The sequence below is a fragment of the Stenella coeruleoalba genome, assembly GCF_951394435.1.
Source record: "Stenella coeruleoalba genome assembly, chromosome: 16".
In the NCBI taxonomy this organism is placed as follows: domain Eukaryota; kingdom Metazoa; phylum Chordata; class Mammalia; order Artiodactyla; family Delphinidae; genus Stenella; species Stenella coeruleoalba.
The window spans coordinates 22236979-22253319 of record NC_137162.1 but is presented as its reverse complement, the minus strand read 5'-3'; the positions used below and the strand labels follow the sequence as shown (position 1 = coordinate 22253319).

The following is a 16341-nucleotide window of genomic DNA, read 5'->3' as shown; positions in this document are numbered from 1 at the left end:
ATTAGTATAAATTAGGAAGCCATAATTATGAGGATTTCCCCCTCTTTCACTCTTTCACTGCCGTCTCTTGTACTCTGCCATCATAAGAGTTCTTAGTGGAAATCTAGAGAAATGACTGAATCTCAGTTGCTCAGAGATAGAGGAATTACAGTCCATGGAGCCAAGAAGTCATCAAGGAGGACAGGAATCAATAATGGCCATTAGTGAATGCAGGTCACGAGAAAAGTGATGGGCTCACAGTGTAGCAGGGGAAATTTAACTTAATTTGTAGGGAAAACTTGCTAATCACAGGAAGAGATTTAAGAAGTGGAGGAAGGTGCAAGTGGAGAGGGAAATAGCACTCAAGTGGAGCTCATTAACAGGAAAAAAAAAAAAGATAAAACACCAGTCCTCTCGAGGATAATGAAAATCCTCTTATCCAGCACGCCTAGTATAGGTGCCAGAAATGCCCCATTGGAGCTCTTGGTATGTGATCTCAGGAATGATTTCCTGCTACTTCTCTCTGCTCCTTACCCAAGCCACGCACATGGTTCAGCTCAGAGTCTCAGAACCAGAAGAGACTTCCAGAGAAGAGAGAATAAAGTCCATGCTCCAAAGGACGGAGGGTTCTGAGTTCCTCACCTGAATTCCATATTCTGAAGTGTGTAGAGGATCTGTCAATATTCTACGGCACAGCTCCCTGTGAGAGCAGTCCAGGAGGCAGCCACTCTGTTTTTGTTTAAATTCCTCTGCTAACATGGATCTCATGACTCCTTAGGACAGCCTGTCGAGTTAGTAAACAACCTACTGCATAGAAAACTGTTCCTTTTACTGATCTAGAATCCTCCCCACTTTTCAATATACACTTTGATGGCGTCAATGGCTTAGAAGTCTAACCTGTTCAGGCTGGAAGAAAAACAGGTCATCTATTATGGTTCCCTGATCAAGTCCATTCAAGATGAGTTTCAACTGGAGGTTTATGTTTGTGCATATACATATATATACGTGTACTTGATGAATTTCTGTGTGTGTGTGTGTGTGTGTGTGTGTGTGTGCGTGCACTATAGTTTCTGCTATTCCTTTTATTGTTGTACACAAGATAGAAATACGTTAATGACAGTCTTGGTCCTTAAGGAACTTATCCTCCATCAGGAGATGGAAATGAGGAAATAAAAAGATAGAGCACATACTAAGGGCTAAGTTACTTAATAATAATTATGATAATATGCCATTTTTGATTCTCAAAATAAGCCTTCGAATAAGGAAACTGAAGCTCGGGCAGGTGAAGGAGTTTCTCGAGATCACCCAGGTAGTAAGTAGAGAGTGAAGCTAAGATTGGAAGCTTCATACGCTGGCTCTAAGCCTGTACTCTTTCAACCAATCCCACACGCACACCTGTAATACAACGCATGCTATGACACATTATGTTTTATTTATGACATAATCACATTGAAATTCAAAGAAAGAGATTCTTCTTGCCTAGAAAAACAAGAAGCAAGAACCGAAGAAGGCTACATGGTAGACGCAGCCATCAGCATAAGGCCATAAAGGTCTGATACTGTGATCCTAATAATGACAAATACCCTCATACATTATCTTTGCATTCAAAGACCCAAACTGTCCTGATACACAGTAGGTGCTAAAATTAATCACTGCAAAAACAAAAAAGGACAGTTTATCCCCAGGTAAGAGTTGTATAAAACCATAGAGATGAGAGATATAGACTGCTCCATAGACCAACCAGTGCTTAGACTTTTTATCTGGCCTCCTGGAATTTAGCACAAAGAACTAGGAGCATGGCGGTTGGCTCAGAAAATATATATCTGAACCCAGGTTTGCAAGAACCTGGTTACATTCTTACTCTTTTTAATTTTATGTTGTAGGCAATGAGGAATGGGGCAAACACTCGATCAGGGAAATGCTTACACGATTCCTTTGGCAGTAGTTACAATATGAGGGGATGGATGGAGGGGCCTTTTCACTATTCCTAGTGGGGGGGATGCTGAACCAGTGTAATGCTAGGGAGGGTGGAAGAGGAGGTGGACAGATATAACTTCCCTGAAGTAGAACCAATGGGACTTAGAAACCCAAAGATTTAAGAGTGAGTAAGAGGACTTCCCTGGTGGCACAGTGATTAAGAATCCGCCTGCCAATTCAGGGGACGCACGTTCGAGCCCTGGTCCGGGAAGATCCCACATGACACAGAGCAACTAAGCCTGTGCACCACAACTACTGAAGTCCGCATGCCTAGAGCTCGTGCTCTGCAACAAGACAAGCCACTGCAATGAGAAGCCCGCACACCACAACGAAGAGTAGCCCCCGCTCACCACAACTAGAGAAAGCCCGCAAGCAGCAACAAAGACCCAACACAGCCAAAAATAAATAAATAAATTTATTAAAAAAAAAAAAGAGTGAGTAAGAGAACAGAGTTGAATATGACTCTAAGGCACTGAGGCTGGATATAGGGAATACGGAAATACGGAAGCTCTAGAAAAAGTTGATTTTGAGTGGCGGGATGTTCCACTGCCAGCTCACATAAAATTGAAAGCGAGTGATGGTGTTTTTTAAGAAGTTCTCTGCAGAAAATGACTAGTTTCATAGATGTGGGTGAAGGATGAGACAGAGTATCTTTAAAAAATAGCCTTACACCCTATCTAATCCAATACTATCAAACACAGTATCACATTTTCTAGTTATTTTGACAGCACAGAGTTTTACTTTATACATTACATTTTACATATATATGTATACGTACATATATATATTTGTTTTTTTTTTTTGTAACATCATTAGACTTCACCCCATTTCCAGTTTGCAAAACCTGAGAAAGGAAAAGTCGAGAGAATTCTCTTGTTACTGAATCCATTAAACCCATCTGGGGAAAGAGACAAGAGTCATCTCATGCCATATCCCCTCCAAGCCCCTTTGGTGTGAGTGGCTTAGAAGTCTTGAAGATGCTGTGTTGAATGCCAGCATATCTGAAGGAAGAAGAGGAAGGGTCATGGTGACCTGGTGAATATAAAACAAGCTATCAAGCAACAAGGTAAATAAAATGCTGAAATTGGCTTGGCAGCAATATTCAACAAGGACTAGATGATGAGCAGCAGTGCCATGAATCAGCACAGAGAGAAACTTTTTTAAGTCCCAGAGTGTTTTCTGACTATAGCCAGATATATTAACAAAAGTGTATGGATCTGCCTCTTATGCCTGAGGTTAGATGAGAGGACCTTGGGTAGGAAGTGATGACTTCATGTATAACTTTGCTGTACACCTGAAACCAACACAACACTGTAAATCAATTATACTTCAATAAAAAAACAAATGCCTTTGGAAACAAAAGAAAAGAAAGAAAAAAGAGCTGATGACTTCAATGAGCCTCTGGATCAAGTAGAGTCTAGAAAAAGTTAGACCTGATTTATCAGATCCATGAGCCAATACTGCTTTAAACTTTTTTTTTCTTAAAAGAGGTTGCATTTTTCTATCACAGGTCTTGACGGAGTTTTGATCAATAAATCATTTCACATCATTGATTTGAGGATTGTTTAAAACAACATATGCAAAGCACTCAGCACAGAGCTTGGCACACAGTAAGTGCTCAAGAAATGGGACTTGTTGCCAAAGATGTGCAATGGGAAGTCATTCATACTGACTGGCATTGTACAATGGGGATGAATGAGAATGTGGAAACTTGCTCAAACACACTGAGGATGGAGCCGGAAGTATCCCTACATCCCTCTGCTATATAATACAGCTGTCTTATGCCCCCTGAGGGATACCACTGAAACAAGATGGCATTCCAGAATAACAACAGGTTCATTGTCGAGCCGACTCTTAATTTTCCATGTGTGAATTTGTCACAGAAAACATGTCATCGCCATTCAGCTGTCCCTGTTTCCAGCCAGCCCCCTATACGTCAGAATGACATAATCAATAAGGTACATCTGAATGTATTTTTAATTAAGTGAAACAGTTCTAAGATTGCTTTGTCTTTTGCATAGATAAAGATCACTGAGTGGTTTCTAACGAAAACTGCCTGCCATTGCTTTGTCCTAAACTCGAATCAGATGCCAACAAACCACGTTCATCAACCTCTAATAGTAAACTTGGCTTCTGGCAAAAGCTGCACTTATTCAAGGCATTTGGCTAACATTGGTCCTCCGTTTCTTGTTCTTCTTCAGTGTCAAATGCAGCACGTTGGCTCTTATCTATCCAGCTGTTAAACTAACAGTTATTATGGGGGATACAGGTGGAAAATAAGTCTTGAGTTTTGAGCTGATCTTTACTATCGCAAGCAAGAGCCATGGACCCAGAGAGACCAAGTTTCAAAACCCGGCTGTATTACATTTTATGTTGGGTAAACTACATCACTTTTCTATTTCATCAAAACGAGAGTAAAAATCCCTACTTCACAGTCCTGTTATGAGGATCAAAGGGCACGATTTATCATGTGCCCAGACCATTGTATATAGTGAATTAACAAATACGAATCCCTTTCATGGAACAGTATCTTGCTGGCACTCAGTTCTCCCATCTGTATTTTTTCCGTAATGAAAATCTATCCGTCTATTTTATGATAACAGAACCTTTTTCTCTTTTTTTTCCTTTTTAGAAATCCTCTCTCCTCCAACCTTGAACCATGCAGTTTAACTGGGACTCAACACCATCTCTTATTTCAGTTCCCAGGGAAGATATGTGTCTGACCTACATGAGTAACGCAGACTACTGGGATTCAATCCCTGGAAACATGAGGAAAGAGGCAGACTGGTTTGATGGAGCTTCCAAACTGTTAGGTTGTAAGACCAAAGCTGATGATGTCCATCATTGCTATGAATGGGGAAAGCGACCTGAGGATGAAGCCAGCATGGGGGAGAAACAAAACTAAGAGACGTAAAAAGTCAGCTACTGGGCTTCCCTGGTGGCGCAGTGGTTGAGTCCGCCTGCCGATGCAGGGGACACGGGTTTGTGCCCCGGTCCGGGAAGATCCCACGTGCCGCGGAGCGGCTGGGCCCGTGAGCCATGGCCGCTGAGCCTGCGCGTCCGGAGCCTGTGCTCCACAACGGGAGAGGCCACAACGGTGAGAGGCCCGCGTACCGCAAGAAAAAAAAAAAAAAAAAGTCAGCTACTATTAATAACACTACTATTAGCCAGTGGGAACTTAATACAACTCTTAGATGCCAGGCATATAACCAATTCACAAGAAACATCTCATTTGATTAAGTAGGTATTAATTATCTTCACTTTACAGGGGAAAAAAACTGAGGCACACAGAACTTAACTTCCCCATGACCCCTTACTTAGTAAATGGCAAAGCTAGAAGCCACACCTCAGTATCTCTGAGACCCTCAACCTCCAGGCTGTACTGCCTCCCAGTATGATTGATTTCTGACATAGTAAAGAACAAGACTGCTATAGCAGTTAGTTGAATAGAAAGACACCTATTCTATTAAGGGCAATATTGTGCTCAAATATGTTTTATAAGATGCCCTAAACATGTAAATCAGTTTTGGAAGCAATTTAAACTCCTTGGAAGAAAGTTCATATGTATGTCAGTATGATAGTACTACCAACAACCACCGTGAATATAAGGATAAACTGGTAAACTCCATACCTGTTTCACAGTTGCCATTGATTACTTCCAGGGGTGGCATTACTACTGCCACCCAACATAAAGATACTTCTTAAGTGTACTAGGTGATGAGGAAAAGATATGAATTCATCTTCATGTTTCTCCATGGGAAATGCTATATTATTACCCAGGGTCACTCGTCAATTCAATTTAGCACTAGAAAAGTTCCCCTTAGTCACCTCCACACTCCCACAGCCAGGCTTCAAGCAGAAATGATTAATGAGAGCTTCTTTCAATTAAGCTCACTGAATAATCCTAGATAGCCCTATAGTTCTTATGTAATTTGAAGCAACTGATTTCCAGGAGTCTAATAAATACTGCTTTGAATGACACCTTTTCTGCCAGCCTTAGGAAGTTGCTCAGAGTCAGAAAATACAGACCATGTGGCCAGAGACCAAGAGATTTCATCAACAGCCAATGTGCACTGTGCAATTTACAAGGTCTCATGCTTTCTCTGGAAAAAACAACCTAGCTTAAAGAACGCAAGGAGGCCATTTGCCAAGCCCAGCTGGAGAGAGACACACACAGGCATGGCGGCCAAAAGAGCTTTGGATTTCCTCTGCTCATCTGCCTGAATGGGCTAGATTTCTAGGGCTCACAGCTGCAGCCCAGAAAAAACATTCCAAGAGGCCTAGGCAGTAGAGCCCACTAATTCAGTAGCTCATGGGCTTTGAAGCCGTTCTGCCTGCATTTGAATCCTGGCTCTGCCGCTTTCTGGCTGTGTGACCTTGGCTAAATTACTTGACCTCTCCATGCCAAAAGTTCCCGATCTGTCAGGGATGAGAATGCAACGCTTACTTCATAGAATCGTTCTGAGGATTAAATTGCTTAAGTTTGAATAATGCCTATCACAATATCAGGACTTGAATGGAGAGACTCCATTCCCAGAGGCAGAGAAGGGGTATCATTCATTTCACTCAACAGACAGATTAATTAGAATTTATATATGATCGTGTGTATAGTTCTTATAAAGATAATGATATAACATTTGGTTACAAGGGCTTTGCTAATCAGGCTTACAGATAGAAGGACCCCATTCCAAGAACAGATAAGAATGGGTTCAATTACTACCAGCCAAAGCAATGATGGATTTGTTCACCTCCCAAAGCTGTGTGTAAATAAGCCCTTCAGTGAGCTAGAAGATACTGTGTACCATGTACCGCTTAACATGGGAAATTCTCTCATCCGTTTTTTGTTTGTTTGTTTGTTTTGGTCAATGTGTTTCTTTGTTTCTATTGGTTGGAACAAACTTCTCTCCAGTCATTTGAGAACTGCAACTTTCTGCCTTCAATTGCTGGGTCCACATGCAGATATATTCCGTCACTTGGAAGCAGGACTTAAGGAATGATTGGTCCCTCATACCTTCTCACTGGCAAAGCATCAACTTCATTTCCAGGTTAAACCAGGGGAACCACATTAATTTAGTTTGGTCTTTTATTTATTTATTCTCTGAGGCCTTTCTATGAACGTATAACACCCAGTAAAAGAGAAAAAAATATGGACCTGCTTTCCAAAAAGTGACTTTATAATTTACAGGCAAAACACATGGAGATGCAAGGTATCTCATGAATAAGGAACGAATGAGTAAGTGAGGAAGAGAAGAAATGCTGATCAGAGAAGGGAGACGCAGTGACAGCTACAACTGAATTCCTGGAGAAGGGCATCCAACTTAGATGCCAAAAACAAAGCTTCAGCCATTCCTGAGTGGGAGCAGCAGGGAAGAGGTGAATAAGTTCTGAGCAACAGAAACCCTATTTAGTTATCAATGTCTCTGTGATGCGGGAGGAGAAAGTATCTTTCCATATAGAAGTCTCTGTGTGTTAGCTTTGAGCCAGTTTGTTTGCAAATGACTTGTCTTTTACTTTTTCAGGCAGTTTCACTAGTGTTTTAAGAGATTTATCTGTTCTCTGGCTTTCAAATCCCACAGGGTCTTAGGGCAGTGTTTGAAAATAAGAAAGATAAAAATGCATTCCTCTTAGAAGTGAGAGAATTAGAGTGGTGGGGGAAGCTATTAGGTACGTGGAAGTCCCAAGGCATGGTGAGAGGCAGTGTGATTTCAGGAGGAGTAAAGGGGAGACAACTTTTACTGTCCTAGCTGCAGGAAGCTCATTGGCTCCTAAAAGGTCATTGCGCCAATGATTCTCAATGATGTGAACAAGGGATATTTAAACTCTTGTCTGAGCTAGTTCTGCAGGGCACTGTTTATACTAGCAGAAGTCTGGAAACAACCTAGATGCCTTTTCCATAGGCAGATTAGATAAATTAGGATAAGGCAGAATCACGTCTTTCATAGGGTTTAGGTTGTAAATTCAAAAGGGATTGATAAGTAATGTCAACATTACACTAGAATACTTTGTACTTTGTTCTTATTTTGCTGGGATCTAGGCCCTTGGAAACTCAGAAGCTAAAAAGAACTTGTATTACCCCTTGTTTTCAATTGTAGTAACCCAGGGAGGGAGGCCACCTCTAATTTAACCAGGGGGATGGGCTCAGAAGGTAAAAAAAAAAAAAAAAAAAGAGAGAATATTACTTTCTTTCCCTCCTTCTTTTCTGTGTTGTTCAAGCCACCCAGTCTATGGTATTTTGTTATAGCAGTCAAAGCTGACTAAGAAAAAACAATTACTAATATGTATATTTATATTTACACGTGTTTAGTAATTCAGAGAACATTTATGGAAGGATAAATAAGAAGTTAAAAACAATGGTTGCGTCCCATATGATGATGAGAATGTCTAGAAGACTTGAAAGCAGGAACGGGAAGAGGATCTGCTTTTAGACTAAATAAGATCTACTTATTTACACTGAAAACCTTTATATGAACATGCCGCATACGTGTATATCATGCTTTTAGTAATGAAAGTCACTATTAAAATGTTCTTAAGTGTCTGTCTCAAAGTCTCATCAAAATATAACAAAACAACAGTTACAAAGCCCCTGTTGTCCATTAATCTCAGTTATCTATGTTGGGTTTGTGAAGTGATTTATGACACTGCTTTAACATTCCCTTAAGATGTTTACCACCCCAATGTCACCTTCTGCCCTAGGGGCTGTGTGCGTAACCCAATAAGAACAGAATTCACGTGAGAGTTCTGGGTGAGGAAAAGATTCCAATGCTCATTTTCACAGGTGATATCCTAAATGTGCTAGAAAATAGAGTGAGACTTACCAGTAGAACCTGTTCGGTATGACCCCTTCCTGGATAAGCTGCCACCTTCTCCCAAATTCAGCAGAACTGTATAACTGTGGACAACAGAAAGTATTCAACACCACGACTTTACGGTACACTGAATGCACAAACATCAGTTCACTGGATTATTATTATTAACAAGAATAATATCTACCATTTATTTAGCACCCATTCTATGCCAGATGAGTGCTCTGCATATCAGTTCTACTCCCCACGTACATTCTGCAAGGCAGACATTAATATGCCCATTTTACAGTTGAGCAAACTGAAGCTCACAAAGATTAAGTGATTTGTTGGAAATCACATGCCACTAAATATTAGAGTGAACTGGGATTCATGCCCCGTTTTGCCTGGTGAGCTGTACCGCTGGCCCCAGCATAGGCAGACTGTTGTCTGGAATACAAAGAAGTCCAAAATCTAGACCTGGCTCTCAGAAAGCCAACAGTATAGCCAAAACCTGACTGAAATAATGAGCATACCACCAGTGATAAAGGAATGCAAAGGAAAGAGACTCAGAAGTCAATGAGGGATGCTTCCGAGATATGTGGGGAGTCAACTGGGATCTGAATGAATGGCAGAATTCAAACTGACAAAAATGGAACGGGCATTACTCACAAAGGGAACAACGTGGGTCAAAGGTGAGAAATGCAGGGACGGTATATGAATAAGCCTGGCTTATCTAAATAAATTTAGATGAAAATGTTGAGGGTAACTTGAAAAAGGCTTTGAAGGCCAAGTTAGGGAGACCAGAATCGATCCTGCAGGGAAGAGGAGCCAGTGTTGGTTTTTTAAAAAGGAAGCAGGCTCTAACAGCAGCTCACACGGACTAAGGTCTTACTATGATCCAAGTGCTTCTCCTGCATTCCCTCATTTAATCCGCACACCATCACTCCCAGTATTATGGCCATGTTACTGATGGTTATTGAAGATTTCAAGTCCAGTAGCTACACTGCTTCAGTGCTTTCCAAGGGCAACTGCAAGGAAACACTTCTCAAGAGACAGGGTCTAACCCTCCAAATACTCCTTCCCCTCCAAAGGTCTTTCTTCTCCTACATCTCGTTCTTCATTGCTGGCTTGCTCCGTACCCCTGCTCTTCTCCAGTAATTTTTAGAGCACCATGGAACCTTTTCTGCCTCTAGAAGTGTCCTCTGATGGCAGCCCAGAGATTCCTATTACTCCAGGTATTCTGGTTCCCATGGACGTTTGGCTGCTGATTCGAAAAGTATCATTTGGAACATCTCCTTCCTATGTGCCTGGTCTGTAACCCACTCACATCGCAGTCATCCACCACTGCATTTGCCAAATCCCACAGTGAATGGATGGTGAGTCACTCTGCACTGAGTACTATGACTTTCCTCCCTCTCCATCCCCAGCACTCAGTGAAGGGTCAAATGAGTCACCAAGTGACTCACCAAGGCTGCAGATGGACCAGCCATGTCCAAGAAATAAGTCAGCTCAAGTGGGTACTTACTGACCCTTGGAAGAGCTTGCTACTACGACATTGTATCCACTGGATCAGAACACATCCTGAAGTCAAAAACAGGCTGAAATATTTGGCTACCAAAGCGAGCAGCTCACTTGGCCCCAACTACAGAGTATTTGGGCATCCGGCCAAGAAGAATCTGTGGCTTCTTCTTTCAAGTCTTATTATTTTTCTCTGCCCCATCATGCTTGAGGGAGAAAGGTTCCCTGGGTACATTTCATGCTTGATTCATTTTCAGAGCACCAAGGAGAAATGCGGAGACAGCTCCCCTCCTAGAGATGACAGAAGATAAGACAACATCCTCCCTCTTGATTCAGAACCCAAGCAGCCAGAGGGTGCACGTCCTGCTTCTTGTTTCCCAGCATGTCCTGAACACTTGCATTTTAATATTCAGACTTGGATTACAACAGCAAGCACTTGATCCGGAGTGTCTGATACTTCCTCTCCCCTTGCACCATCTTTTTTAATTGAAACCCAGAGCTGCACTGCTTTCTACAAGTTTAAAGGAAACAGAGATCACACCACTGTGTGTGCCTATATCTATTTATAAATGTATGTTAATACCTATATTTATATACAAAGATTTATGCAAATGTAAGAGAATCAGGGTGGTTTGAAATAATAATAATTCTCTGTGAAGGCTAGACTCGCCACATATATTCTGAAAATCATATATAAACTCTGAGCTCTCCTAAGGCTACACCAAGGGATTGCCATCTCTGCCTTTACACAGAATTCATCTCTGTGAGAAACTGTTGGGTTCCAGCATCTGTGTGTATATATTGTTTTTCTTCTATGTCTTTTTTAATTGATCCCCCTAGGCTTGGATTCAGAACCTGTGGACCAGTCAGGCATGTCCCATGATATTTGTTTTTATCCTCTTCAAGGGGATGCTTTGTTATTTGTGAGCGTCCAGAGGCCCCTCAAGCAGTGGGTACACCACACAATCCAATAAACCAAGCCTCTCTTACTAGCTCAGTGACATCTTTTATAGTTTCCTATCGCAAAAGGTACCCTTTAGTGTCAGTGGACTCCCTTTCTCACCTTTCCATTCACACATGGGCACATGCCCGCTGCCATGCCTTCACTGGTGCTACCCACTTAGGCAGAGGTGGCTTCAAGACTTGCCTACCTCAATGCCAGTCTTCTTTTTCAGTCCAGATCAGAGGACATCTTTTCTATGAACCCTCTCCTACACACCGAGATTTCCCAGTGGCCTCATTTCCAAAGAATTACGGCACAAGGAATGCTATCAAACTGTAGCCCACATATTTATATTTAACTTTCTTAGTGGCCTTTCAAGAGAGCCTTTTATTAATGCAAGGCAGAAATTCCTTCCTATCTAAAATCACTCTAAAATAGCTGAGATCACTCACTGCCTCTCTGATGAGATCACAAAGTTTTTAGGCGCCTGGAATCCCATCCTTCTGTGTCTATAGAGCGCCTAGCACATAGCAGATGATGCAGGTAGAAAAAAAAACTATTGACTTTACATCATGCAAATTACCTAGCAATGGATCTACCTAGTAAAACACTCAGGTTTCCCAAAGGACAGACAAAGGTAATTTAGCAGAGGAATATGTTTTACTTCCATGGATCCATAGCTAGAGGTCTGTACCTAAAACCAACAAACAAAACTATAAATATCAGTACATTTGAAACTTGCAAAGACTTGCAGGCAGGGTCTTGAATATTCACCCCTAGACAGAGCTGCTCTATACACTTCACCTACTGTTTCAAACCTTTTCTCCCTAAGAAGTTAATTGTCCAGCCTGATGTTATACCAAGAAAAGAAGAAAACAACTCACAGCCATCCAAGATAATGTGCTAATTAAACCTGCAGAGTCTGGCAGCAAAGTTTTGCTCCACTAAAAACTGCGATCAAAGCCTTTTTTACCCAATGACTGTCTCAGCCACCAGTGGAAGGCTTTCCGTGTAGAACGAGTCAATGTCCTTTAATAAAATTCATAGTGTTGGCAGCACCTAAGTAAGATTTATTTCCCTCCCTGTCTCTCTCCAGCGCCAAGGTTTCTCAGTTCTGTCAGAACACAGAACTAAGAAATATCATTACTATCTGTCACATCAGAGAAGACATCGGCCGCTTTCTCCAGCAGTGCCAAGCCTAGAGAACGAATGAGGTAGAAAGATCAGGGGGAGGAAGAGAATATTTCTACTAGTTTTAGGAGAGCGCTGCTCATCTACTAACCCTCTGTCATGAACCCCCAAAGGCCATTCTTGGAGGGGTTTAGTTTTGTTTTGTTTTCCTAACACTGGTACAAAATTTTGGGAAAAAACGGAGTAGACATTTTAGAAAAGGAGGGAGGAAGGATTCTGGTTAACTAAGAATGCAGGGCAGACAATCCTCCCTGTTTAGAATCACTCTAAACTAGCTGAGACCACTTCCCCATCTCAGTAGATACAACTTAATGGGCACAAACCCATTGTTCATCTATGCTCAAGACCTATTAGCAGCCTCAGGGCCCAACCCTCTACTTCCTTATTATGCTGGTCTGGGGCTGTCAACACTTCTTGCCATGCTCCTCCTCTGAAGATTTAGCCCATCCTTCCTCCCTTCCTCCCTCCCTTTCTTTTTTCCTTCCTTCCTTTCTTCCTTCCTTCTCCTATTTTTTTTTTGACATCACTTACATTGACTTGTTTTCTTGCCATCTGCCTTTGTCTGCTATAAGAAGAGTGCAGATAAAAATACAGTTAATTGCAAAGGATTCAATTTCAAGGGTTGGTTTTATTAGGAGCTTTTAACCAATTGTACAGTCATCTCTGTTGTCATGCTCCAGAGGGCTGCAAGTTGGCTGAGGGGCACAGGTTCCAAGGGAGAATAAAGAGAGAGGCCACAGCAGGACAAATAGCTTGGAGGTGGGCAAAAGTGAGATTCATTGACTTTGCTCAGGATACCTAAACTATAGCAGATTAAGATGGGCTGAAATAAGTGGGGTATGAGAGCAGCTGTTTCCAACTTTCATTTTCCATCTTCTTACCATTCACATTTTGGTTGAATCCCTAGCAGAGTGGCATCTTTCTTTGAATAGAAATTCCACTTCCTTGTGTTAATGCAAAAGCTTGCAAGCACCACTGTCTCCAAAAAGTCTTCTCAACAGTTCTAAATCAGATCAGTGCAGCCCCTCATTTTAGATTGTTAGATAGGTACACATTAGGAATTTTCTTTTGCAGCTAGGAAATTGGTGCAAGGACACCATTTGATAGAAGGTAAGAGTGACAGCATGTTTCAGTCTTTGGTTGATGGGATTGGATGCTTTCACCACAAAGGTCCCCACGGTGACTTTCCCATCAGGAGGCAGGTCCCTAGGTCTCCCCCACGTGGGCTCCTGCAGAAGTTTCCTTGTTGGAGGAACACTTCTTGCAGTTGGTTCTTTTCAAGGTTGCCTGCTCCCTCCCCTTTCCTTCTCTGCCCTTAACATTTTAGAGGCAGGAGGCTTGCAAACTGCCCTTCCTGGAAAGGCTGACAGAAAACCCTGCCAGTTCTATTTGATTTGCTTCATCCTAATATCGCCCTGCGGATGGCCTGGGTGCAAAGCACTCTTCCACCTCATGCCTCTCCAGTTCTCACTGCTGTTGCTGCATTCTTTAGCAAGAAAGAGATGGGACCTTGAGGACTTCAAATACATTTCTAATGCCAGCCCCCAAGGCATTGCAAATATCAAGCCCTTCCTCCCCCAGCCTCAATAGGAAGAAAATCAGTCCAGAGAAATCCATGGTCTTCAGAGATGAGCTCTGCTGCTCTAGTTGCACAGCACAGGAAGCCAGCACCCACTCTTAGGGGAAATCACATTATAAAGGACCTAAAACTCCACCCAGCACTGACACAAGCCTTCTCCTTGGCCGGTGGGTACAGGGAGAGATAGAGAACCATGATGACCCATCCCAGACCAGCTCCCCCAAACCCCGAGAGATGTAAGTTCCCCAGAGGAAAAGCTAGCTTCTCAGGGATATCACACACAAAGTATCGTAAGTGTTGTTATATTTTGCCCAGAGTGTTACGGTGGCTTATGTAAGACAGGAAGAAGCTGGGGATCTGCCAAAGCTTTCAAGGTGGGACTAGGAATACAGTAAAAAGTTCTTAATTTGAAGATGTGAGAAAAGAGTGTTGCAGGGCAAGTGGGTCAGTCTGAGCAAATAAACAGAGCAGCCAAGGTTAGGGCGGTATCTTTGTTCTTCTTTTGTCAACTGCAAGAGACCCAGTTTGGTGGAGGTGCGTAAAGGGAAGTGAAGTGGGAGTAGAGGCTATAAACATGGCCTGGGAGCAGACTGGATGAATGCAATCCTACCATAACTTGCGGGGGAGCTAACGGAGACTGTTCCCAAAGGTCAAAATACAAGGGCACCAAGGCTGAGCGCTCAGGCTTTGCTGATGAAGAGAGAGCAGGAATGATGACATGTCACCGGCTCCATCAATCTCTCTGAAGGCTGGATTTATCAAATCTGTCACTGGCCATTCCCCAGCTGTCACCGAAGTCTGTCACATACCCCATAGTTGTGTTTGGCACTTTGAGGCAGGCTTGGGGGATTCGACATATGGAACTGGGGCTGGCTGGGCCACAAGGGTCAATATGTGGCTGTGGACCAGTTCAGTTCACGGACTCTTCCTGTGCTCCCACGTCTGGAGGTACTTAGGGAAATGTCAAATGGACTCTCGGCCTTAAAACTCCTATAATATAGATATGGAAATAAATGGAAGATAAGTAAAATAATTAGAAGCTAGTAAGGATCTGTATCACAGATCCCCAATATCAAGACACTGATGGGAAAAAATGAATAGCCCTCAATAACCATGTAATCATCCCATTATTTAAATGAATATATGATGAAGCTCAGCAGGTTTTGAGAGACAAAAATAAGCAGGAGGAGAAAACTGTCACTTGGGACATAACTGGAAGTGTGCCTCTGTTAAGATGGATCCATTAGCCGTGTGAAGATGGAACAGAGGAGAGAGATCAGTTAGAAGGTGACTGTATCAGGGCAGGGAAGAGATGGGTGCCTGGGTGAGTCAGGGCCCCTGGGTGTGGGAAGAAGGAAAGGCAATAACAACAACAATAACAAGAATAATAATAAACAAAATTTTAAAAGGAAAAAAAATCTGACTAGAAGTAGAGCGTAAGAGAGGGTCACATTTTTTTTAAATTGAAATATAGTTGATTTACAATGCTGTGTTAGTTTCAGGTGTACAGCAAAGTGATTCATATATATATATATATGTGAATGTGTATATATATATACTCTTTTTCAGATTCTTTTCTATTATAGGTTATTGCAAGATGTTGAATACAGTTCCCTGTGCTATATACACACAGGGAACTATAAATTTTGTCTTAAATTTGAATGATGGGCTTTAGATGCTTTTCTGGAATATCCAGATATTTAATCTAATCATTCCAAGGACTACTGATTTATTTTTTATTTATTTATTTATTTTTGCTTTTTAATTAACTTATTATTGAAGTATAGTTGATTTACAATGTTGTGTTAGTTTTTGGTGTACAGCAAAGTTGTTCAGTTATATATATGCATATATATATTCTTTTTCATATACATATTCTTTTTACATATATGTATTCCTTTTCATATTCTTTTCCATTATAGGTTATTACAAGACATTGAATATAGTTCCCTGTGATGTACAGTAGGACTTTGTTGCTTATCAATTTTATATATATAGTAGTGTGTATCTGTTAATCCCAAACTCCTAATTTATCCTTCCCCCCACTCCCCTTTTCCCCTTTGGTAACCATAAGTTTGTTTTCTATGCCTGTGAGTCTGTTTCTGTTTTGTAAATAACTTCATTTGTATCATTTTTTTAGATTCCACATATAAGTAATATCATATGATATTTGTCTTTCTCTGTCAGACTTACTTCTCTTAGTATGATAACCTCTAGGTCCATCCATGTTGCTGCAAATGACATTATTTCATTCTTTCTCATGGCTGAGTAATAAACAGTCCATTGTGTGTGCATGTGTGTATGTGTATACCACATCTTCTTCGTCCATTCGTCAATGGACATTTAGGTTGCTTCCATGTCTTGGCTGTCGT

General features: G+C 41.6%; 1 protein-coding gene across 5 annotated transcripts in view; it reads right to left on the bottom strand.

The window, feature by feature from the left end:
* The window catches only part of SORCS1 (sortilin related VPS10 domain containing receptor 1), a 552802-nt gene that overhangs the window by 186824 nt on the left and 349637 nt on the right, over positions 1 to 16341 (bottom strand). For all 5 annotated transcript variants that reach the window (XM_079901008.1, XM_079901005.1, XM_079901009.1 and 2 more), the window contains one exon: positions 8772 to 8845. In XM_079901008.1, coding sequence (XP_079757134.1) covers positions 8772 to 8845 — 74 coding nt within the window. The remainder of the gene's footprint in view (positions 1 to 8771; positions 8846 to 16341) is intronic.